The sequence below is a fragment of the Bos javanicus genome, chromosome 2 (assembly GCF_032452875.1).
Source record: "Bos javanicus breed banteng chromosome 2, ARS-OSU_banteng_1.0, whole genome shotgun sequence".
In the NCBI taxonomy this organism is placed as follows: domain Eukaryota; kingdom Metazoa; phylum Chordata; class Mammalia; order Artiodactyla; family Bovidae; genus Bos; species Bos javanicus.
The window spans coordinates 94,793,907-94,819,461 of record NC_083869.1 but is presented as its reverse complement, the minus strand read 5'-3'; the positions used below and the strand labels follow the sequence as shown (position 1 = coordinate 94,819,461).

General features: G+C 40.9%; 1 protein-coding gene across 6 annotated transcripts in view; it reads right to left on the bottom strand.

Annotated features, from left to right (window-relative positions):
* Positions 1-25,555, bottom strand: part of ADAM23 (ADAM metallopeptidase domain 23) — a 197,206-nt gene that overhangs the window by 170,883 nt on the left and 768 nt on the right. For 5 of the 6 annotated variants that reach the window (XM_061382582.1, XM_061382619.1, XM_061382590.1 and 2 more), the window contains exon 2: positions 24,512-24,729. In XM_061382582.1, coding sequence (XP_061238566.1) covers positions 24,512-24,729 — 218 coding nt within the window. The remainder of the gene's footprint in view (positions 1-24,511; positions 24,730-25,555) is intronic. The other variant, XM_061382610.1, reaches the window with a different exon arrangement.

The following is a 25,555-nucleotide window of genomic DNA, read 5'->3' as shown; positions in this document are numbered from 1 at the left end:
TCTGAGCACATCAGTCAGCCAGCTCAGTAATAATCCTTCCTCGCATCTCTCCAACCTCTGCTTCTGTGATGATACGGACCTGTGATGACACTGCCCACTGAAATATTCAAGGACACACTCCCCATCTTTACCTTGATCACATTTACAAGGTCTACTTGCCATGTGCAATATTGTGATTTATAAGAAATATATGAATTTGGTCACATGATCAAAAATTTATACATATATTTTCATCCACGGTTCCTGGTTCACAGCTCCCCAAACCCTGGGAATTTCCTGGGCAGTAAGAGCAATAGGAGCATCTTTTGTCATCACAGTTGGTCTCTGTCACTAGTTTTTGAAAGTATTTCAGATCCACAAAGGTGTCCTGTTATTCATAACAAGCCCTTTTTCACCACAACTAGGTTTTTGCTATTGAGATGACTCTTGGAAAGCATCTAAGGATGGGGGCTGGTTGCCAGGGGAACCAATCCTGAATAGAGAATTGGAACTTTTAGTTCCACCCTCTGACCTCCGGGAAAGGGAGAGAAGCTGGAGGTTCAGTGGCCAATGATTTCATCAATCATTCCTATGCAATGAAGTGTTCTTAAAAACAACAAAAAAGGAGATTAAGAGAACTTCTGGTTTGGTGAACACATGGAAATTCGGAGAGAGTGGTGGCTAGGAGAGAGCATGGAGGCCCCATGCCCTTTCCTCGTACTTTGCCTTCCGCATCTCTTCCACCTGGCTGTTCCTGTGTTATCTCCTTTTATAATAAACCAACGATCTAGCAAGCAAAATGTTTCTCTGAGCTCTGAGCTGCTGTAAGCAAATTAATCAAACCTAAGGAGGTCATGGGCACCTCTTATTTACAGCCAGTCGCTCAGAAGTACAGGTGATAACCAGTGCTTGCAACTGGCATCTGAAATGAGGGTGATTTTATTTACCTATCTCCAGGTAAATAATGTCAGAAATGAATTGCAGTATCATATACATTTTTGTGTCCTGAGAATTCCTTGCTGCTATGGGAAACCCTCTCCACATGTTAGAATTTAGTGATCAGAGCCACCGTTTACCACCACATATGGTAACATACTCAGTTTCTGGGGATTAGGACGTGGACATCTTTGGAAGGTTATCATTCTAGCAAGACTTTTCTAGCTCACCCACCCCTACATCAACAGTCTGAAGTCTTCACCACTAAATATATCTCTAATCAACTTTTGTTGTTGTTGTTCAGTCACTAAGTCGTGGGTCTTGGCAACCTTTGCAACCTTGGCAACCTCTTCACAACACCATGGACAGCAGCACCCCAGGCTTCTCTGTCCCTTATCACCTCCCGGAGTTTGCCCAAGTTCGTGATGCCATCCAACCATTTCATCCTCTGTCACCCTCTTCTCCTTCTGCCTTCAATCTTTCCCAGCATCAGGGTCTTTTCCAGTGAGTCAGCTGTTCCATCAGGTGGCCAAAGTATTGGAGCTTCAGCTTCAGCATCAGTCCTTCCAAAGAGTATTCAGGGTTGATTTCCTTTAAGATTGACTGGTTTGATCTCCTTGCTTTCCAAGGGACCCTCAAGAGTCTTCTCTAGCACCATAGTTCAGAAGCAACAATTCTTCAGCTCTCTGCCTTCTTTGAACTACTTTCTTTTAATTCCTCTGCTACCATCTTTGTGCAGGGCCACATAGACTCTGCCCTGGACAACTGTGAGCACCTCCTAACTGATCCCCTTCCTACAATTCTTATCCCTCTACAGCCCATCTATAAATTGCCAGAAGGATCTTCTTAAAATATAAGTCAGATAATGTTATTTCCTTGTTTAAAACCCATCAGTGGTTAGCCATTTAAACCAGAGCAAAATTCTAATAGGCACTTCATCTTCTGGTCCCTTCTCACCTTTAAAAAATAATGGAGAAGAAAAAATGCAATGTTTTTCCTCCACAACATTTCTCTCCATCCCTTCCCATCAGCCTTCCAAAGCCTTGTATGCTGAGCAGCAGCTGTTAGCAGCTCATCAAAGGAAGGTACATGTAGTTGAGCTGACCTTCGTGGTTCTCCCCAGAGGCAGAAGACAGCAACTTACCACATAACTCTAAACCTATGCCCTCCCTCTCCAAGTCTGTTTTAACTGTACATTCCTGCTAACGCTACCAGAAAATCTGAAATGTAAGAAATAAAAATCAAGAGGTAGAGGAAAGAAAGGAAGAAGCACAGCACAGTGTGATAGAGTCTTCACATTTCATAACAGGCAGACAAAAGATAATGTCTTTTGATGGGTCTAAAAATAGTGCAGAGATAAATTATTTAACATTAAGAGAACTAAAAATAAAAATTTAACAGCCCTTGGGGAATTATGGGAGAGAAACTTTCCATTTCATTTTTTTTAATGAACTCTGAATTCTTAGACTAAATAAATACAGTAGAGCCGTTACTAACTTTGCACAAATATTTACATAAATTTTGCCCATGAGGGCGGGCATGTTTATATATGTAAATGGGCCATCAGTTTTTCACCTATTGCAACATTTTTTTCCTCTGATTTCCAGCACTGCTCTTTGGAATTCCCCTACTAGAAACTGTCCCACCAAGGACTTCTTGCTGATAAATCAAAGGGCATTGTGACCTCACTCGAAGTCTCTTTGTGGAAAATTGTTCCTTAGGCCCTCTTCTGCCTCCATTTTCAAAAGTTCTTCCTTCCTGAATTGCCAACTACTTCTGGAGCCAGCTATTTTCACACTTTCAAACAATGACTCCACATTTTATAATTCCTTGTCTTTTTCCAACATGCCAGAAACTCAGGAAGCAACTACTCCACAAACACAGACCTTGTCTGGAATAATGAACAATCCCTAACTCAACCACCAATCCCGGTATTTCATTACCTCTTAGGAATACCCAGTCACCTCTCAATGAAGAATACTTTACAGAATTTTAGAACTGATAAAGGACTGCAGAGAACAAACACACCCACATCAAAAAAGCCTGCGATATAAAAAACCTCTGGTCTCCATACAGAACTACTAACTCAAAATGTTTTCAACAACTTACCCCAGAAAGTTCCAGTGCACACAAAAGTTTGAGATTCCTCATCTAACCCAATCTCCTTATTTTTGAAATGAAGAAAGTCAAGTCCAGAGAGGTAAGTGAACTGTCCAAAACTGCCCACCTGATATGCAACCAATTCATTATTCTACTCATACATATTCTGGTAGCCCTTTTAAAGAAACCTGGGAGATAAAACATGCATTAGAAAGAAACTATCTCAACATCATAAAGGCTACACAAGAAAAATCCACAGCTAACATCATACTTTATGGAAGCTTTTTCTCTAAGATCAGGAATAAGACAAACATGCCACTTTTTGCCACTTCTATTCAACACAGTACTGGAATTCCTAGCCAGAACACTTAGACAAGAAAAAAGAACAAATTTCATTGCCTTTCATGAAAACTAAAGGGATAGGTTAGAAAACTAAGTGGAAAAGATATAAAATTACCTCTGTTTGTAGATCATCAGTTCAGTTCAGTCACTCAGTCGTGTCTCCAAAGAAGACATACAGATGGCTAACAAACACATGAAAAGATGCTCAACATCACTCATTATCAGACAAATACAAATCAAAACCACAATGGGGTACCATCTCACGCCAGTCAGAATGGCTGCCATCAAAAAGTCTACAAAGAGTAAATGCTGGAAAGGGTGTAGAGAAAAGAGAACCCCCTTACACTGTTGGTAGGAATGCAAACTAGCACAACCACTATGGCGAAGAGTGCGGAGATTCCTTAAAAAACTGGAAAAAGAATGGCCATATGACCCAGCAATCCCACTGCTGGACATACAAACCAAGAAAACCAGAATTGAAAGAGGCACGTGTACCCCAGTGTTCATTGCAACACTGTTTACAGTGGCCAGGACACGGAAGCAACCTAGATGTCCATTGGCAGACAAATGGATAAGAAAGCCGTGGTACACATACACAATGGAGTATTACTCAGCTATAAAAAAAGAACGCATTTGAGTCAGTTCTAATGAGGTGGAGGAAACTGGAGCCTATTATACAGAGTGAAGTAAGTCAGAAAGAAAAACACCAATACCATATATTAACGTATATATGTGGAATTTAGAAAGATGATAACAACAACCCTATGTGCAAGACAACAAAAGAGACACAGATGTAAAGAACAGACTTTTGGACTCTGTGGGAGAAGGCAAGGGTGGGATGATTTGAGAGAATAGCATTGAACCAAATGTGAAATAGATGACCAGTCCAAGTTCAATGCATGAAACAGGGTACTCAAAGCCTGTGCACTGGGACAAACCAGAGGGATGGGATGGGAAGGGAGGCGGGAGTGGGGTTCAGGATGGGGGACACATGTACACCCATGGCTGATTCATGTCAACGTATGGCAAAAACCACCACAATATTGTAAAGTAATTAGCCTCCAATTAAAACAAATAAATTAAAAAATAATAAAGAAGGAAAAAACCCTACTAGAACTAATTAATGAATTCAGCAAAGTTAAAGAATACAAAATCAACACACAAACTTAGTTTCATTTTTATAAATTAACAATGCAAAATCTTAAAAGGAAACTAAGTGAACAATTCTATTTACAATAGTATCAAAAAGAATAAGTACTTAGGAATAAACTTAACCAAGCAGGTGAAAGACTTGGACTCTGAACACTACAACACTGATAAAAAAAGAAACTAAACAATACACGAATAAATAGAAAGACATCTCATATTCATGGATTGGAAAACATAATACTGTTGAGATAGCAATACTACCCAAAGCAATTTACAGATTCAGTGCAATTCTTATTAAAATTCCAATGATAGTTTTTGCACAAATTAAAAAATCTATCCTAAAATTCATATGGAATTTCAAGGACCCTGAACAGTCAAAGCAGTCTTGAAAAAGAACAAAGCTGAAAGTCTCATAGTTCCTGAGATAGTGAAGGACAAGGAAGCCTGGCATGCTGCAATTCATGGGGTCGCAAGGAGTTGGACACAATTTAGCAACTGAACAGCAACAACAGTAATCAAAACAATGTGATCCTGATAGAAAGAGAGACATGTAGACCAATGGACTGAAGAGCCCAGAAATAAATTCTTGTCAAATGACTTTCAATGAGGATGCCAAGGCCATTCAATGGGGGAAAAGACAGTCTTTTAAATAAGTGGTGATGGGGGAAAAAAACAAACTTAATAACCACATGCAAAACACTGAAGCTGGATCCTTAACTTACACCATATACAGAAATTATTTAAAAATGAATTGAACACTTAACCATAAGCCATAAAACTCTTAGAAGAAAATACAGGGGTAAAGCTTAATGACATTGGGTTTTGCGATGGTTTCTTGGCTATGAAACCAAAAGCACAGGCAACAAGAGAAAATATAGAAAAGTGAACTTCATTAAAATTGAGAACTACATTTTAAAAAGTAAAAAAATCAGCTCATGGAATAAAAGAAAAATATGTCTGGTAGCGATTGATACCCAGAATATGTAAAGAACTCTTACAACTCAACTAAAAAACAAACAACTCAATTTTAAAATAGGCAAAGGAATGAATAGTCATGTCACCAAGAAAAATATACAAATGGTCAATAAGCAAACGAAAAGGTGTTCAATATTACTAACCATCAGAAAAATGTAAATCAAAACCATAATAAGATTCTATTTCACACAAATTAGGATGGCTGTTATTAAAACAACAACAATAGAAAACAAGTTTTGATGTGGACGTGGAGAAACTGGAATACTCGTGAATTGCTGGTGGGAATGTAAATAATGAAGCTGCTTTGGAAAATGTTATAGTAATTCCTCAAAAAATTAAAAACAGAACTACCATATGACCTAGAAATTCCACTTCTGGGTATACACCCAAAAGAACTGAACACAGAGACTCAGATATTTCTATATCCATGTTCACAGCTGCATTATTCACATTAGCCAAAGGTAGAACAGTCTAAGTATCTTTCAGCAAATTAATGAATAAACAAAATGTGGTGTGTGTGTGTGTGTGTGTATGAAAAAAGTGAAAGTGTTAGTCACTCAGTCATACACAATTCTTTGCAACCCCATGGACTATAGCCCACAAGGCTCCTACACCCATGGAATTCTCCAGACAAGAATACTGGAGTGGGTAGCCATTCTCTACTCCAGGGGATCTTCCCAACCCAGGGATCAAACCTGGGTCTATAGTGGAATACTAATCATCCTTAAAGAGAACAGAAATTCCAATACATGCTTCAATAGGGATGAATCCTGAAGACATTATGCTAAGTAATATAAGCCAGTCACAAAAAAGACAAATACTTTATGATTCTAGTCAAATTAGGTATCTAAGACAGAGTCACAGAGATAAAAAGTAAGATTGTAGTTGCCAGAGGCCAGGGAGAGGGAGGAATAGGGAATAAATATTTATAGAGCTTCAGCTGGAGAAGATGAAAAACATTATGGAGATGGATGATGATGACAGTTGCACGATAAAACTCGTGTGCTCAGTCACTCAGTTATGTCTGACTCTTTGAGGTCCCATGGACTCCAGCCCACCAGGTTCCTCTGTCCATGGGATATTCCAGGCAAGAGTACTGGAGTGGGTTGCCATTTCCTTAATACCACAGGATGTACATTTAAATGATCAAAATGGTAAAGTTTATGTTATATCTATTTTGCAACTATAAAGAAGTTTAACTTGCAAAAACAGAACTACTCCTTTTTCTTTCTCATAAACATTACTCTCCATTTGTTTTATTCATCTAGCAATTAGCAAATCTCAGTTTCCAGCAAAACATCTCCAAATACTTGTTTTGAGCAATTTTCTTCTCAAGGGCTCCAGCTGATACCCACCTTTCTGTGATCATCCACTCCTCAGGAAGTCCAATGGTTACAGTACAATCCATTTCCTTTAGCTCTGATTCTATGAGTCCCCTTCCAAAAATTCTGTGAAGACTCCCAACCTCACAAGGAAGCTCCTCTTCTCTGGCCTCAAGCAATCTCCCCAACTACTAAAGAACGCACTGCTCTTCGTGGAAATAAAAACTATGACACTCATTATTACAGCCATAACCCTTCTCTCATTCAGCCTACTGTCTGCTGATCTCAGAAGCATCTTCTATCTTTTTGCAATAAATAATATAGTATAATCTTTTGAAAGCCACTGACACATCAAAAGCATTTTTAAACAGTATAATCAAATACATTTTGGTGTTATTCTTACTTTTATTGTTATAACAAAAAAGGCTCCATTTTAATTGCTTGATCTATGGATTGAAAACAGAAAAATCAAAAATTTTTAATTAAAATGGTAATGGGACAAAGTAGGTAAATCCGCTTATTATAGTATTTGTAAACCATGAGTGAGCGTGATGCTTACGTCTTAGCAGTCTTCCTAAGCTGTGTTCCAAACTGGGAAAGGAATACATTAAGGTTGTATACTGCCACTGCTTATTTAACTTATATGCAGAGTACATCATGCGAAATGCTGAGCTGGATGAAGCACAAGCAGAATCAAGATTGCCAGGAGAAATATCAATAACCTCAGATAAGCAGATGACACCACCTTTAGGGCAGAAAGCGAAGAGAAACTAAAGAGCCTCTTGATGAAGGTGAAAGAGGAGAGTGAAGAAGCTGGCTTGAAACTCAACATTCAAAATATGAAGATCATGGCATCTGGTCTCATCACTTCATGGCAAATAGATGGGGAAACAATGGAAACAGTGACAGACTTTATTTTCTTGGGCCCCAAAATTACTGCAGATGGTGACTACAGTCATGAAATTAAAAGACGCTTGCTCCTTGGAAGAAAAGCTATGACAACCTAGACAGCATATTAAAAAGCAGAGACATTACCAACAAAGGTCTGTCTAGTCAAAGCTATGGTTTTTCCAGGAGTCATGTATGGATGTCAGAGTTGAACCACAAAGAAGGCTGGGAGCCAAAGAATTGATGTTTTCAAACTGTGGTGTTAGAGAAGACTCTTGAGAGTCCCTTGGACTACAAGGAGATCAAATCAGTCAATCCTAAAGGAAATCAGTCCTGAGTATTCATTGGAAGGACTGATGCTGAAGCTCCAATACTTTGGCCACCTGGCCCGAAGAACTGACTCACTGGAAAGGATCCTGATGCTGGGAAAGATTGAAGGCGGGAAGAGAAGGGGATGACAGAGGATGAGATGGTTGGATGGCATCACCGACTCAATGGTCATGAGTTTGAGCAAGCTCCGGGAGTTGGTAATGGACAGGGAAGCCTGGTGAGCTGCAGTCCATGGGGTCACAAAGAGGCAGACACAACTGAGCAACTGAACTGAACTGAAGCTGTGTATATAAAACATATACAAAACTTCCTACTAGCAGTGACTACTTTATGATTGAGAGAGATAAAAAGTCACTCTGAACCAGATAGGAAGCCCTTGCAGGTTACTGAGCTGAAGAGTGACATGATCCCAATTAGTATTTAAAAGAATCACTATGCCTGAAGAGTGTAAAACAGACTGCAGCCAGACTGACAGGAACTGGACCAAAGTAGGGATTAAGAGGTAGGAAGATATTTTAATAATACAAAGTAATGGTAGATTAGACCAGGTTGGCATCAGTGGAGCCAATGAGAAACGGTCAGATTCTAAATAGCCCTGACGAGAAACCAACAAGATCTGATGGCTTGAAGTTATGTTTAAGAGAAGGGTAAAGGCTCTAGGGCTTAGTTGGAAGGATGATTTTCCATTTACTCAAATGAGAAGAACACGGAAGGAGCACAATGGGGTAGGAGATATTAGAAGCAAAAGTTCTTCTTTGAACATGTTAGGTTGAGTCATCTTTTAGATATCCAAGTGGAGATGTGAGATAAATAGTTGGAAATGTAGCCTGGGTATCAAGGAAGATGATGCTGTTTGTGAAAGAACTAAAATTCTTAAATGTTACACGACAAACAAATGTATGACACAAATAAATCAAAGACGTTCCTAAACATTTATCACATTAGGGTGTTAAAACACATCAGGGGAAAGCCAGAATTTCCAGAAAACTAAAATGGAAAAACAACATAAGATCTGATAAGCAGACAGGATAGTTTATAAATATACTATCTGAGTAATAATCCTAAAGTGAATCAGCAGATCTTAAAAGGATTAATGTCCCAAATAAAAGAATAAAAAGAAAATATAGACATATTTCATTAGAAAGGAAGGAATAATAGTTAACTATTTCCAAAAAAAAAAATGTTTTATGCACCACTGCAAAGCCAAAATGGAGAAGAAAATAGCAACCCACTCCAATATTCTTGCCTGGAGAATCCCAGGGACAGAGCAGCCTGGTGGGCTGCCATCTGTGGGGTTGCACAGAGTCGGACATGACTGAAGTGACGCAGCAGCAGCAAAGCCAAAAATAAGATAGTATCATCCCAATGCCCCATTGGTTCTGAAGGGAACGAGTAATTGCTTTTATGCTGCCCAGCAGTGATAAATGCCTCTAACTATGGTCTGAACATTCTACAGAAATGAAAGTCCATTACATTGTACAGGGCAGACCATAGTAATTAACAAGAGTTCACTAACTATTTTTAGCCATGATTTATAAGAGAAGGGGAGTCAGTGTATGAACTCCACTTGGTTAAGGCAGTTAAAAGGCAAAGCCCAAAATTTCACTTCTTGGTCATAAGATGTTCAATAATATCACAGGGTCCAAACAAAAACAGAATTGTATTTCTAATGTTTTTACCCTGTTAAATATTTCTGGCTATGAGGACTACATACTATTCTATCTGCTATGATTTATAACTGTTGGCATTCCTTTCCAAAGCCAGAAAACTATCAATTGCAAATGAAAATATTTCTTGGGTTTTGTTTTGTTTGGGGAGTTTGGGAGAGGAGAGAAAGGTGAATGTCCAATGGGACAGTTCCAGGGAAATTACCATACGAATGTGTGTTACATAGAGTGTTTGGTGCCACACCATATCTATAACTTTGGCAATTACATAGATGTTGTTTTTGTGTTTAGTTTTGTGTTTTGTGCGACTCTGCAACCCTTTGGACCACAGCCTGCCAGGCTCCTCTGTCCATGGGATTTTTCAGACAAGAATACTGGAGCAAGTTGCCATTTCCTCATCCGTGGGATCTTCCTGATTCAGGCATAGAATCTGTGCCTCCTGTGTCTCCTGCATTGGCAGGCAGGTCATTTACCCACTGAGCCATACACAGATATATAGACATATAATTAGGGATTCCAGGTGGCTCAGTGGTAAAGAATCCACCTGCCAATGCAGGAGACACAGGAGGAACAGGTTCCATCCCTGAGTCTGGAAGACCCCCTGGAGAAGAAAATGGCAACCCACTTCAGTATTATTGCCTGGGAAATCCCATGGATGGAAGAGCCTGGCAGGCTACAGTCCATGGGATCGCAAAGAGTCAGACAAGACTGAGCAACTGAGCATGCACACACAGACATACAATTAGACACAGAAAACAGTTCACCTTAAATGCTGTGTCAAGATGCTTGATTCTAAGCCTACCTTGGAGTGCTAATCACTGCAAAGGTTCAGGGAAAGCTCTTCTATCTGCCAGACAACAAACACCATGTAGACACACTGCAGTTTAGAGGGTGGCAACCTCCAAGGCATCATATCACATCCCTGAGTACTTAGTGATACCACATGCATGCTCAGTCGTGTCCAACTCTTTGTGACCCCATGGACTGCAGCCCACCAGGCTCCTCTGTCCGGGGGATTTCTCTGGCAAGAATACAGAAAGTGGGTTACCATTTCCTTCTCCAGGGAATCTTCCCAACCCAGGGATCAAACCCGAGTCTCCTATGTCCCCTGCATTGGCAGGTAGATTCCTTACCAACTGCACCACCTGGGAAGCCCCCCGTGAGTATTTATTCTTGCATAAATACTCTAGTCTCATCTGAGGTGGATCAGTCGAGCTCACCAGCAACCATAAAACCAGGAAGACTCAGAGAATCACCCCTCCCACAAATGTCCTCATAATTACTTCTAAACCCACCTTCTTTTCTAATAAAACAACTGTTTGTCCATAAAAGAGCACAGCTTGGATTCCCTAGTCAGTAATTAACAGATAACATTTACTGAGTACTTCCTACATGCCTGGCACAGTGCAAACCACTTTACGTGGGTGATACCATTTTGACCAAGCATAGCCTCTGGGGTGCATACTATTATTAAGTCCGTGTTATTGACCCCCCCCAAAAAAAATAATCTAGAGCTTAGAAAGGCTAAGTAACTTGCCCAAGTCTAAATAGGGTCTGAGAGACCCTCTGACCCCTGATTCCCCAACCATTCTTCCCCTGCTACGTGGGAAAGGAGTTTAAGATAAGTCAAATAATATGTGACACTCTAAACAGCCTATTGCTACTGCTAAGTCGCTTCAGTCGTGTCCAACTCTGTGCGACTCCATAGACGGCAGCTCACCAGGCTCCCCCGTCCCTGGGATTCTCCAGGCAAGAACACTGGAGTGGGTTGCCATTTCCTTCTCCAATGCATGAAAGTGAAAAGTGAGAGTGAAGTCTCTCAGTCGCATCCGACTCTTCTCGACCCCATGGACTGCAGCCTACCAGGCTCCTCCACCCATGGGATTTTCCAGGCAAGAGTACTGGAGTGGGGTGCCATTGCCTTCTCCGCTAAACAGCCTAGTGTGAATCATATTTATCCCACAAATAAATGCCTATACTGGATCATTAAAATGCCAGTTTCCCTGCTTAGGACTGAAATATCATGTCTGTGTGGAAACACTGGTTATCACATGCTGGCAAAACATTTAAATTGGGTATTAATGGGGAAAAGAAGACAAATTAACCAGTTCTTAGTAAATTCAGCTCTTTATGAAGACCTATTTCTTCAGGCTGCATGCACACTACTATTAAAAAATATTTTTAGATATTAAAAAATAAAAGGCTCTCATAGAACAGTCAAATGTCCGACATGTGATTTGGAAACGCCCAACAAGAACTCCCTTGTTCAATAAAGAAGGCAGAAGGAGAATCTGATAGAGGAGTAAAGAAATTAAGGAAGATCAATAAGCAAAGGTAAGCAGATAAACAAAATACTATTAAAATGGCAGCATTTTCAACAAGATTATTTATCTGGAGTTTATTTAGGAAAAAAAAAAATGTCAAGAAAACCAACTGGTTGCAGAGGAAGACCAGGGGAGGTGCATGTGGTTGTGAACCCTTGGTGTGTGATTAGTTCATGTGCTGCGCTGCGCTATGCTTAGTCGCTCAGTCGTGTCCAACTCTTTGCCACCCTATGGACTGTAGCTGCCAGGCTCCTCTGTCCATGGGGATCCTCCACACAAGAATACTGGAGTGAGTTGCCATGCCCTCCTCCAGGGTATCTGTCCAACCCAGGGATCAAATCCAGATCTCCTGCATTGCAGGTGGATTCTTTACCATCTGAGCCACCAGGGAAGCCCTGGTTCACAGGCCCTGATTATTGAGATGCTAACTGCTAAGTCACTTCAGTCGTGTCCGACTCTGTGAGACCCCAAAGACGGCAGCCCACGAGGCTCCTCTGTCCCTGGGATTCTCCAGGCAAGAACACTGGAGTGGGTTGCCATTTCCTTCTCCAATGCATGAAAGTGAAAAGTGAAAGGGAAGTCGCTCAGTCGTGTCCGACTCCTAGCGACCCCAGCCTAGGACTGCAGCCTACCAGGCTCCTCCATCCATGGGATTTTCCAGGCAAGAGTACTGGAGTGGGGTGCCATTGCCTTCTCCTAGTCAAATCCAAACTCCAGATGTGCTAATATAAAAGAACAAGGGCCTAAAAGTCTACAAACCAAGGTTCTGATCATTCTGATCATGCCAATAATTCAAGACCTAGAGTAACTGATCTGGCCTCTTTGGATTCAGTTTTCTTATCTAGAGCACAGAAATAATAATCATCTAGTTAAAAATAAAACGTGTTATTGCTCTGAGGACCATGTGAGACTATAGATATGAAAATTCCTCAATAAAACTGTTCAGGTTCACTTCAAAATGAGTATTATATGTGTTACTACCAGTGTACTGCAGAATGAGTGCAGGTTGATTTAATGCTGAAAAAGTAAAGAGCAAGGAGGCACATGCAGGTGGGAAGAATGATCTAAATGTTGACTGGTTTATATTATTAATGGAGCCCACCTGCAACACAACTATTGATATTACAGTATTATGGTATTAGCAAGCCTGTTAACAATCAAAAGACAATACAAAGCACCCAGCTAAGTGATCCAGACTACAACTTGATACAGAAAATTCCTGAATATCCACAGTTAAAAAAAAAAAAAAAAGCAGCAGCAACAGCACTGGAACAGATACTGGAATTCAAGAAGATGCTCAAAAATCAATGTCTTCATGGCTCTGGACTGTTTTGTATGATATGTCTTTAGTTATGCTTAGATTTGACTCACACACTTAATCTTCACCCCCACTAAGGGCAGAAAGAGAAGATCTAGGAGTGTGTGATTATCTTGCTCTTCCTATCCACAGAGGGTTTAAAACATGCCAGAATGACTCCCTCATGTGGACACTGCCATGCAAATAAAAAAAGAGATGAATGTCCCCAGCTATATAATAATAATTCAAAGCTAAAGGGCAATACAGTCACTGGTTATGAGGTCCCACTTATATTTCTCTGTTCATTGGTTTGTCTAACTTAACTCTCTGTAATTCATGTCTATCAGTAGAAGAGATATTTGGATACATATTTGTATCCATTCTATGTCTAAATAGAAAGCTTTGAGAACATTTAGCACTGAGGCAGTTCTCATTGACAAATATTTATCACAACAGATTTGAACATAGATCTTGAATTCGTTAATTTGCAATGTTCCAGATGAGGAAAGTAACTCTGTCTACTCTTGAGCCAGAGAAGACACCTGTATTACAAAACCTTATCTGGAACATAATTCCCAGTCTGGCTCTGCCTGTACTTGGTAACCAATGATGGAGGACACACCTCTCATTTCCTCTTAAGACACAAAAACCGTATCTTGATTTGCTGTGAATGAATGTGATTGTTTTTAACTTCTCATTATTCTAACTAAAATATGATAACTGAATCCACCCTTTCATAATAGAATTCCTAGCACTGGATTTGATTTAAATTGTACTGAATTTATATAAATTCTAAACACAAAAACTCCTTTGTAAAATTGCAAAATTAAGAGGCTCTGTGTATTGTGAATGAATGAGGTTTCCATAGAGCTACAGATACCCACGTCATTTGTGAACTGAATACTTTGAATAAAGCCTTATGATTACACACATTTTTGAAAGGAATAAAATATTTTCATTCTGAAAACATATTCTCTAGTAGCAATTAATTATTCAGATCTTAAAGATGGAGAGGAAGAAGCTTCTGAAGCAGGAATTTAACCTGCAAATTTAGGTACTTGAACCTAAAACAAAAGTCAAGAACACATTACTCACAGTTTGAGTTACTGCCACTGATCACAAGGGTTTTCCATAACTAGCTCCCTTGGGGGTTCTCTGGCTCAGACTGTAAAGAATCTGTCTGCAATGCATAAGACCTGGGTTCAATCCTTGCGTCAGGAAGATCCCCTGAACAAGGGAATCACTACCCACCCCTGTATTCTTGCCTGCAGAACTCCATGGACAGGGGAGCCTGGTGGGATACAGTCCATGGGGTGGCAAAGAGTTGGACACAACTGTGCAACTAACACATGTATACATACAAGGGTTTCCGTAACTAGACCCAGAGTTTGGATGGATATGAATGGAATCATCTGGACAAAATTAACTCCTGCCATGGACTGACTTTTGGGTTAAAAGAGGCCTGGAGAAATGCTGAAAGGAGAAAAGACCAGCAAATGTGTAGGATTCAGAAGAGGGGGTACAGGGGCAACAGCTCTCGTCCAGAGCACTTCACTTTCTCTTCTTCATCCCACAAGGAAAAGTCATCAGCTGAAATCATGCTCGCTGCATGTGGGTAAAAGGAGTCATGTGATGCACTAAGTGTTCCAGGAAGATTAATCTGTCAGCAGTGGGGCTGATGGATTGACAGAGAGAAAAAGAGAGACAAGAGGCGATGACAAGAACACAATACAGAAGAGGAGGCAAGGATGGATTTGGGGAGAAACGTCAAGACTTAATACGTGACTACTTATAGACAGAAGATGAAGGAGAGAAAAGAGTCAATGATGACTCCCAAGGTTCACTCTTAGGCGGCTGAGAAAACAGTGGTGCCACTGAGAAACATGAGCAAGGCAGGCAGGACAGCTCTGGTTCTGTGTGACTTTACCCTCAGCCTGGGTGATGCCACCAACCCTGGGTAAAAGTGAAGGTGAAGTCGCCCAGTTGTGTCCGACTCTTTGCAACCCCATGGACTATAGTCTACCAGGCTCATCCATCCATGGGATTTTCCAGGCAAGAATACTGGAGTGGATTGCCATTTCCTTCTCCAGGAGATCTTCCCAACCCAGGGATTGAACCCGGGTCTCCAGCATTGTAGGCAGATGCTTTACTGTCTGAGCCACCAGGGAAGTCCCTGGGCAAAGCCAATGAGCAAATAAATGCTCCTTGTTATTTTATGACTGGCTTTGGAGAGGACAGTTACTTGGCTGACAAAGATCTGTCTAATCAAAACTATGGTTTTTCCAATAGTCATGTATGGACGTGAGAGTTGGACCATAAAGGCGGCTGAGCGTCAAAGAATTGATGCTTTTGAACTGTGTTGTTGGAGAAGACTCTTGAGAGTCCCTTGGACTGCAAGGAGATCACACCAGTTAATCCTAAAGGAAATCAACTCTGAAAATTCATTGAAAGGACTGATGCTGAAGATGAAATTCCAGTACTTTGGCCAGTTGATGTGAAGAACTGACTCATTAGAAAAGACTCTGATGCTGGGAAAAATAGAAGGTGGGAGGAGAAGGGGACGACAGAGGATGAGATCGTTGGATGGCATCACTGACTCAACGGACATGAGTTTGAGCAACCTCCGGGAAATGGTGAGGGACAGGGAAGCCTGGCACTCTGAATTCCATGGGGTCCCAAAGAGTCGGGCATTACTGAGAGACTGAACACTAACAACAACAAAAGAGAAAAGTGGCTGATAATCTGTTAACAAAACCTGAGAAAAAGTGAAGACAGAATGACACAGTAGTTATAAAGTTATCAGGAAGGAGCCAACCCAGGAACAGAAAGAGTGGAAAATATAACTAGGGACACAGGATGAAGCAAGACTTTGAAGAGCATGACTTACCATGGAAAGCATGTGTGCTAAGTCACTTCAGTCATGTCCAACTCTTTGCAACCCTAAGGACCATAGCCCACAGACTCCTCTCTCCATGGGATTCTCCAGGCAAGAATACTGGAGTGGGTTACTATGCCCTCCTCCAAGGGATCTTCCCAACCCATAAATCAAACCCGCATCTCTTGCATCTCCTACATTGGGAGGTGGGTTCTCTACCACTAATGCCACCTGGGAAGTCCTACCATGGAAAGCACTGTGGCCATCAAATCAAACCAAGGTGAAATGATCAAAAATGGTTAAGACTTTGTGGCAGAGAAGAATCAAAGACTAGGGTCCAAACTCAAACTCCTACAAGGGCCTGGCAAGTAACAGAAGGACAGGTAGGTATTTGGCAGCAAGGATGGGGTGGAGGGGCACTGAAACAGCACTCACCCACCCCATCTAAAGAGCAGCCACAGTAGGTAAGTTACTCCCACCCAAGACCATAGGCCCAATCTTCCAGTTCTCCAAGAGCAACCATCCCACCCACGATTCTCCACCACATGTGCCATTTTATCTTCTTCAAGCACTTGTCAATACCTGAAATCTTTGTGCTGTTGTTGCTACCGTGTTTATAGTCTGTCTCCTCCCACTGGAAGGCAAGTTCCCTAAAGAGCCAAGAACTGGCCTTCAGTGTTCAACCAGTCACACGCTCACCTCTGGACTTATCAGGACTGCACCATTTGACACAAAATAAATCAAAACCCTTGATCTCTTCACAGTCTTCATAGCCTTTCCCCTTGGCCACCTGCCATGCCCAACACACCCAAGTCTCTCTCCAGCTCGGCCTCTACAAAGGGCAAGACCTGGGTTCGAATCCTGACTCTCAGCCATGTACTAGCTGTTTGTACTACTAATAATAATTCTCAAATGCTGCATCTATAAACATGTACATTACTGGATTTCTGGAGGAATTAAGTGAGTCTTTTTTAAGTTGACTCTGAATGTAATGAGCTTCCCTTGTGGTTCAGCAGTAAAGAATCCGCCTGCCAATGCAGGAGACGTGAGTTTGATCCCTAGGTTGGGAAGATCCTCTGGAGAAGGAAATGGCAACCCACTCAGTATTCTTGTCTGGGAAATCTCATGGACAGAGCAGCCTGGGGGGCTACAGTCCATGGGGTTGCACCAAAAATTGGACACACTTTGGCAACTAAACAACAACATGAATGTAATAACAACACCTGTTTCTTTTAAATTTTCCACAGTTGGACTTCCCCTTCTCACACTCACCTCACTGCCTCCCCAAGGCCAAAGCTGCTGACTGTGGGCCCCTCTCCACCTCTCCCTTCTCTCCATCTCCCGAAAACTTGTCTCCTAGTTGGTCTTTAGGGCCAGCTCCATCATTTTTTCCTGGCTGAGGTTTTCTCTGACTTTCCTGAGTCCCTGCAGCCCTTTCTCCCCGCAATTAGCAATACTCTGACAGGAACCATACACACACGGCCAGCTGCCTTGTTGCTGATGTCCAGCAAGTCAGAGCAAAGGGAGGGACTCAGTAGTTCTCTTCCTCGCTTTTCCCAGAGTCTAGCACAGGGCTCATTCAAAACAGGCATTAACCAAATGGAACTGAACACCTCACAGATGTAAATCTGACTGACTAGAAACTATATGAGTGGACATCTTGGGCTCCACCATTGAGAATTAACCAGTGTGGGAGACAAAATCTCCCACACAGTCAGCTGGTGCTTATCCACATTAACAGTGAGTGACAGGGATAGGAATAATCTAAGAACTGTTAATACAAATATTCTCACAATTTTAGGTAATGTAATTGCAATTTACGCAGTGCTAATAACTTGAGACCAAAATTCTGTCTCTGGCTGTTCTGTCACAGTGCCAAAAATACTTAACAGTAACTTCAGGCTCTTTTGAATGTCAATTTAATTATAACATGAAATTTCACAGAAAGCACTGCACTCTTTCTAACACAGGAGTGTTCAACCATCAGTTCATTCAACAGATATTTACTGACAGCCTATTATATGCCAGACATTATAAGGAAAACCATTACAGGCCTGAATTCTATTTATTACAATTTTGCTTACAATGACTGCTTAGGAAGACCTAGAAAATGTGGGAAGGCCACTGAGGCCAATACCAAAGTCTGTTTTACCAAATAACCTAGTAGTGGTCACACTATCAGTTCTGAGGACACTGTATTTCTTTCTGGGTGTCCCATACCCAGAGCGGTGGAGCAGCTGGCTTCTGGTGGTCAAGAAATGTGGAAGCAGCCTTGTCCTGAAGCAGAGTAGGCAGTAACAATAACCATGGAGATTTAAATCCACTTAAACCTTTCTATTCACCCTGGGGTGGTGGGAATAGGTGTGACAAAAAAACACCTTTTGTTTTTCTGAGTTATTGCTGGGGCATTTTACAGAACGAAAATCCTGCTCACATCCAGGGTCTGGACATTTAGATAAAAATTTGACTTTGGGACTCTCACCAAAAGTCCCTCTTTGCTTTCCACAGATGCCTTCAAAATAATCACTTAGTAACTAAGACTCAGCACTTTCAAAGCACAGAGGGCCTGAGTTCAATTCCTGGTCAAGGAACTAGTCCCGCATGCCTCAGCTAAGACTTGGTGCAGCCAAATAAAAAAAATATTAAAATAATAATAATCACTTAGAGGTAAGCCTGGGAAGAGTTAGTGACCTCTGACTCAACCACCTTATAAGTGATAGGTGCTTGCTACCCTCTCTATTTTTTGTTCACTGGTGACCTGGGACAATGGACTCTCCTTCCCCACCTCCTTCTCATTCACTGCCCCACATCCCTTTCTGGGATCTTTAAGTAATAACCTTGTGATTCTACTTCCTTTGCACGGATATACTGAAACCGTGTTTTCAATCCAAATGACTTATGTGATTATACCTCCCCAAAGTGGGAGCTTGGATGCTGAGGGAGTTACTAGCCAACCCATGTGGGTGGCTTGAGCCCCCTCATTGAACAGGTCATAATCTGTATGTTCTTAATTCAATACACCAGCTCCAACCCCTCAACACCATAATGAGAGTCACTTCGTGTGTGCATGCTAATTCACTTTAGTAGTGTCTGACTCTTTGTGACCCTATGGACTGTAGCCCACCAGGCTCCTCTACCCCTGGGATTCTCCAGGCAAGAATACTGGGGTGGGGTGTCATGCCCTCCTCCAGAGCATATTCCTGACTTGGTGGCTCAGACAGTAAAGAATTTGCCTGCAATGCAGGAGACCCAAGTTTGATCCCTGGGTTAGGAAGATTCCCCTGGAGAAGAACATGGCATCCCATTCCAATATTCTTGCCTGGAGAATCCCAAGGACAGAGGAGCCCAGTGAGCTACAGTCCATACAGTTGCAAGGAGTCAGACATGGCTGAGCAACTAACACTTTCAACACAGTAGCTGCTACTGCTGCTGCTAAGTCGCTTCAGTCGTGTCCGACTCTGTGCGACCCCATAGATGGCAGCTCACCAGGCTCCCCCGTCCCTGGGATTCTCCAGGCAAGAACACTGGAGTGGGTTGCCATTTCCTTCTCCAATGCATGAAAGTGAAAAGTGAAAGTGAAGTTGCTCAGTCGTGTCCGACTCTTCGAGACCCCATGGACTGCAGCCTACCAGGCTCCTCTGTCCATGGGATTTTCCAGACAAGAGTACTGGAGTGGGTTGCCATTGCCTTCAACACAGTAGGGAAGGTAACAAAAAACTGAGCCAAGGAGATGACTTTCATCTTCCCCCAGACCCTGTGCTGTCCATAATGTACCTGTTTCATCCCTTCCCAACTGCAAGAGAAAAGAATCCTAAAAAAGTAGGATTCAAGGCAAGTATTTTGACTAAAGGCAAGTTTCAGGAAAAGATATGAAGGGGAGCAGAATATACTATCCCAAAATATGCCTCTTTGGCATAAACATCATTTTAGGCTGGTTATTTTTAAGAAACAGCAGACACAGGAGAAGCTCTGTAAACCAAGCAGAAGTTACTCTTTTGTAAGAGATATTTGTATGTATAAGAAATCTCTATTTATAAGGTGTTTCCCTCTCCACACCAGAAAGAGGATGCTCAAAGCCGCCAGAAACACTTAATCAACGTAAAAGGCAACGATTTAAACCTGCATACAATCTTACCCTCGTTTACTGTGCTTTTCCTGACAGCCTCCCATCAGTGGCTCCCCAGTTCCCAACAGCTGATCTTTAGCAGGACAGTTATTTAAGCTGATGGCTGGGCCATTTCAAAGTTACTCAGTTTTCTTCGGTCTCTCCCATGCACACAGAAGACATACACATTATTAAACACAACCATTAACTATTGATATTATAGTGTTATGGTGTTCAACTTCTATTTTTCTCCTATTAACCTGTCTTTAATTACAGGGTGTGTCTCAGCCGAGAATCTTGAAAAGTAGAAGAAAAATTATTTTTCTTCTTCCACAGATTCATTAACTTTCTCAGAAACAGATCTCATAGGATTATCTATTAATTAATTAATTTATTTGTCTAAATGGATTTTCTTTTTAAAATGTATATTTTATCAATAAACTGAATGAATGGTTGATAAAATGCTTGTGTTTAGTAATCATAAATTCCATTTATACTTATAAAAGTCTCTACAAGTAAAGAAAAGTCTTGATAACACAGCAAAACTATGTTTCCAATTCAGACCCTAGTACTTCCACATGGTGGTAAACTAACTTTCTAGTTAGTAAGAAAAAAATTACAATAAATCATCAGAAAATAATGCTGTCTCTAAAAACACTTGAATTGGGGTAAGTTCCAAAAATCAAGGAATATTACTACTTAGGTCTAAGGCAACCAAGTTTCCAGTCCGCCCTGAACCATCTAGGTTTATGCCAATTATCCTGGCATAATTATTAGGTGTACCTATTTTCACTCTCAAAAAATGTCACAGTTTGGACAGTGAGTTATACAAAGCCCTATCTAGAGATAAAAAGATTCCTAAATGATCTTTGACAGAGAAAACTTTAAGATTTTCAAAAACACTAGTGTTAACAGCGGTGCTTTGCACAGTCTGCTTTTAAACTTACTGATTTTGAAAGAGTTAACAAACATTTTAACTTTCACAGCTGTAAAGTAGTAGCACCTGGTCAACTCCAAATATTTAGGAAGTAAATACGGAGCTCTGTCTTGCAATCTATATCTGGAAATCTCCCTCTCCACCTCTATCCCCCAGTCTAGGGACCCAGGAGAATGGCACAGTGATTCAGCATTTCTAAGGCATTCATTAAAATGTGCTTGAGTGCAATGAAATCAGGGGAGAAAAAAAGGTGCAAAACACACAGATATTAAAATCAAAACTTTTTTTATAAAAGCAAAAATAAGGAAATTGTATACTTTCTCTCTTACTGAAGCACTTGGAAAGCTGCTGAATTGACATGCATCTCCCATCACTATGTTAGGTAAGTCAGCCAAAGATCTAGCAGAAAGCATATGGAACACTGTCAACGAGTTCGAGAGAAGCTTCAAAACAGAAGCACAGGGGAAATCACAGGACACAAAGGGAAATTTCAGCGAAACCCCCATACAGGAAGAACACTGTTTACACCTGTCCAAGAGCACTGTTTGGAATCTTGCTGATTTCGTTTTTGCATCTCCTGGAAGACAGACCATGTCTTGTTCATCCTTGTTCTCCTTATCTCTTATCTCTGAATCTTTAGCATACTACTTTGCACATGAGAACAGTCCAACAAATACTTGTTGAGTCAAACTAATAAGTAGAAAAATGTTTTCAAATGTAGTTTTTGCATAAACATTTGTTTTGAAGATAGAAGAAACTCAACCACTAAGGGCCGTGGAAATAGAGGTAACATCCTTCCAAAAGCAAGTATGTGCTCCACAGTGAGAAATCTACTCCCCTGCATGTGTGCATGAGTGCATGCATGCTAAGTTGCTTCAGTCATGTCTTTGTGACTCTTTGTGACCCTACGGACCCTATGGAGCCTGCTAGGTTCCTCTGTCCATGGGATTCTCCAGGCAAGAATACTGGAGCAGGTTGCCATGCCCTCCTCCAGGGGATCTTCCCAACCCAGGGATCGAACCTGCATCTCTTCGTCTCCTGCATTGGCAGGTGGGTTCTTTACCACTAGAGCCATCTGGGAAACCCATTCCTCTATATGAGTGGTGGGTAAAGCTTTCACAACCTCATTATCATAAAACTTCTGATATATTGTAGTCAAACCAAGTCCCACCAAACAGAGCAATCACATAACATTAGGCTAGAAGACAGGAGTCAGCCATAGCCAACAATACCTGAGTTGTCCAAAAAAAAAAAAAATTCCCCTAAAGTTTCCTTCCTCTCAATTCAAGAGAACTTCTTTAAAATAGACTTTCAGTCCATTTTTTTTTTCTTTCTCCAGCACCCTATGCAAAAGGCACTGGTGAGTTTGAGAACTTGTCACCAAACCATAGAAGATCTTATTAATTAGTAGGAAAACCATAAAATTGGCCTCAGTGTCTTTATCAAGAGGAACTTTTTCTTCCTTGAAGACTCACCCACTCCTCCTACCAAGAAAACAAATGGGTAGACAAGATCCAGGAGTCAACCCATTAAGTTACATACAAGCAGCTTGGAAAAGGGCTGTGAGTATCGAGACCCCTGCACCTCAGCTAAGGTGGGGAGCAGCCACTTCACAACAACATGAAGGAAAGTTAACTTCTCCAATAACATCTTATATGAAGGAAGCATTTTCTCAGAAACCTGACCTGTAGATATTAAACATTCAGGTCCCCTGAATTTTATACTGGTGGTTTTACAGTCACGAAAAGTCATCTGATGGCCTTAAATGTCTAACTCCCCATTTGGAAAATGGGAATAAATACTGTTACCTATATTTTAGAAAACTAAGGAAAGTAATGATGCAAACCATCTACTTTCCTTAAGTTCCAGATGTTTAGAAAATGACTGCTCTTCTCAACTGAACAGGTATAATCTGCAGGCGTTCAGAACCACTTCCCCCAAAATGTGTCACTTCTGCTTCAGGATTATTTTGAGCTAAAGGTGCAATCAAGACCCTGCAAGTTCAAGAGAAGTCACTGCTCCACCCTTAACGACTCAAAAGAATTTAAATTGAGGACTTTTCCCAGAAAAGATTTATTACCAGAGATAAATTTTAGCTAAGTGGCCCCATCTATATGGCCAGCAAACATCTAATTACCAACCATCCACTCTTTTTACCATTTTACGAATTACCCTCCTGTCCCTGGAAGCGCCAGGGCCCTATGCCATTCCTTAGCTTAAGATGGTGTATATGCCTCATTTTATCTTTCCATCTCTGACCCTCTCAGGTATGCAGGGGCCTCAGGCCCTCACATGCATACATATGAAAGTAAATTTCATTTTTTCTTGTTAATCTAACTCATGTCAACTTAATATTTGGACCAGCTAGAAGAACCTAGAAAGCTAGAAGAAAGTTTTCTTCCTTCCCGACAAGTCCAAAGTAAAATATTTAACACAGAAACTCTATTTTCTGTTGTTAATAAAGAAAAAGGTACTGATAATCCATTATGGAAATCTGCTTGGGGTCCAAAATATTATTAACTCAAATAATGACTAGTAAGCAGGAAAAAAAAGATCCCTTAAACTCTTTGGATATTATGCACCTTCATCTTCCACTGAATGCTTTTTTTAAAAAAATCAGTGACACTTTCTGAACCAAAGTAAAGCAACTGCTCACAATGAACAAGACAGATAAAGTCTTGAAAGAACTGGTCTCTGAGTTATATAAATTGTTTGTTTATATTCACCATAATCCTTCAATATGTCATATTATTTACCTACTTTTCATATAACCGAAAAAAAAAAAAAAGTATTGACTAACTAAAAAAAGAGGTTGTTTAAACTTAATGACTCAATTTCTAAGTGAAAGTGTAGATGTGGAATCTATGGCCCAACAGCTTCTTATAGCAATTTTCTGGGTGCAGACTGAAAGCAGTTTTCATTATGGGAGGCAGAATACTGCACCCTTACATAAAGCCTCACAGATAAAAGTCAGGACTGTCAACATATTGGTTTAACTACTGTTCAGTGTTCATGTACCTACAAGAAAAATGGACCACATTTCAGCTGTTAAACTTATATGGCCTTAAGAAAATTCCAATTCCAGTTGAGAGTCAGAAAGGAAAGAGAAACAGCAACCCCATCCAAGTAGATTCCAGGTGAATTCCCTTCAGCTTCTCCCCTACCATTAATTGGTTTCCTAATAAAATGCTGCAGTAAAATTTGTAAAATCAGATTCTAGCAGAAAATCAAATCCAAGGACAACTCTTCACAGCAGCCACTTTTGCATACCCAGCCCCTGCCTACCTTGTTATGTTTTTGCTGGTGTCTTGCCTTTGTGTCAAGAACATGGTAAGGGCTCTCCGAGTCTTGGTTGATGTAATATATGAGTCTTGAAGGCAGGGTGATTTCTTTCTGCATTGCATGGCTGGAACTGCTATTACTGCTGCTATTCTGTTGCAATGTGTTGTTCTCATCTGCCAGGACTCCCAATTTTTTTCCTGCAGTTTCATTCGAATAGGGAGCTGGGGTGAGGCGGGGAGGACACAAACATACACAAACACACAAGTACCCTATCAATACATAAGTACTACAATGCATCTTTTCCATTAATTGCAAAAACAAAGTTTTCTACTTAAAAGCATGTAAGGAGGAAAGCAAGTTATTGCAGCAATGAATGGCCTGGATAGGTTAACAGCCAATAAGGCATATACAACAATGTACTGTTTATCGTCTTAAATCTATACGTCTAAATATGGGGGTGGGGGAGAATGGACTTGAAGGTAGGGTCATTAAACAAACATGCTCAGTGGTTCTTGACCCTCATCTCCACCCCTTCGGCTTCTGCAGAAGCTCAAAGGGACTCCGACTAGCAGTATCCCACCTGAGAGCTAAGAACACTCCTAAGATAACTTGAGTGTTGACTTCATGAACACTGAATGTTAATTGATTCATTAAACAAAATGGACAATTCCTTTTTCTTTTAACTTTGAGATGAGCAAAAATCCTTTGCCAGAGAGGGATGCAGAGGCTGGCAGCTTTCCAATTTCATTTTCCTGCTATGGCCAGGTTTCTGCTCTCACTGATTTTCCGTCATCAATGTATTGAATATTACATTATCTTAATTGTTCATGATAATAATAAGTATTTTGAGAAATCACAAGCCAAAGGTTTAGAGCCCCGGTTTCCCTCCCCCACCTATAATTTCAACAGCAGTGAATAAACCCACTAGGCAATCTAAAAAGATACATTAGCACTGTTCTCATCACATCTACCCGCATTCGCGGTCAGGCTCCACCACCCGAGGAAAAAAACTTGCTCCCTCTCTACATCTCCCGTCCATCCGTCTCC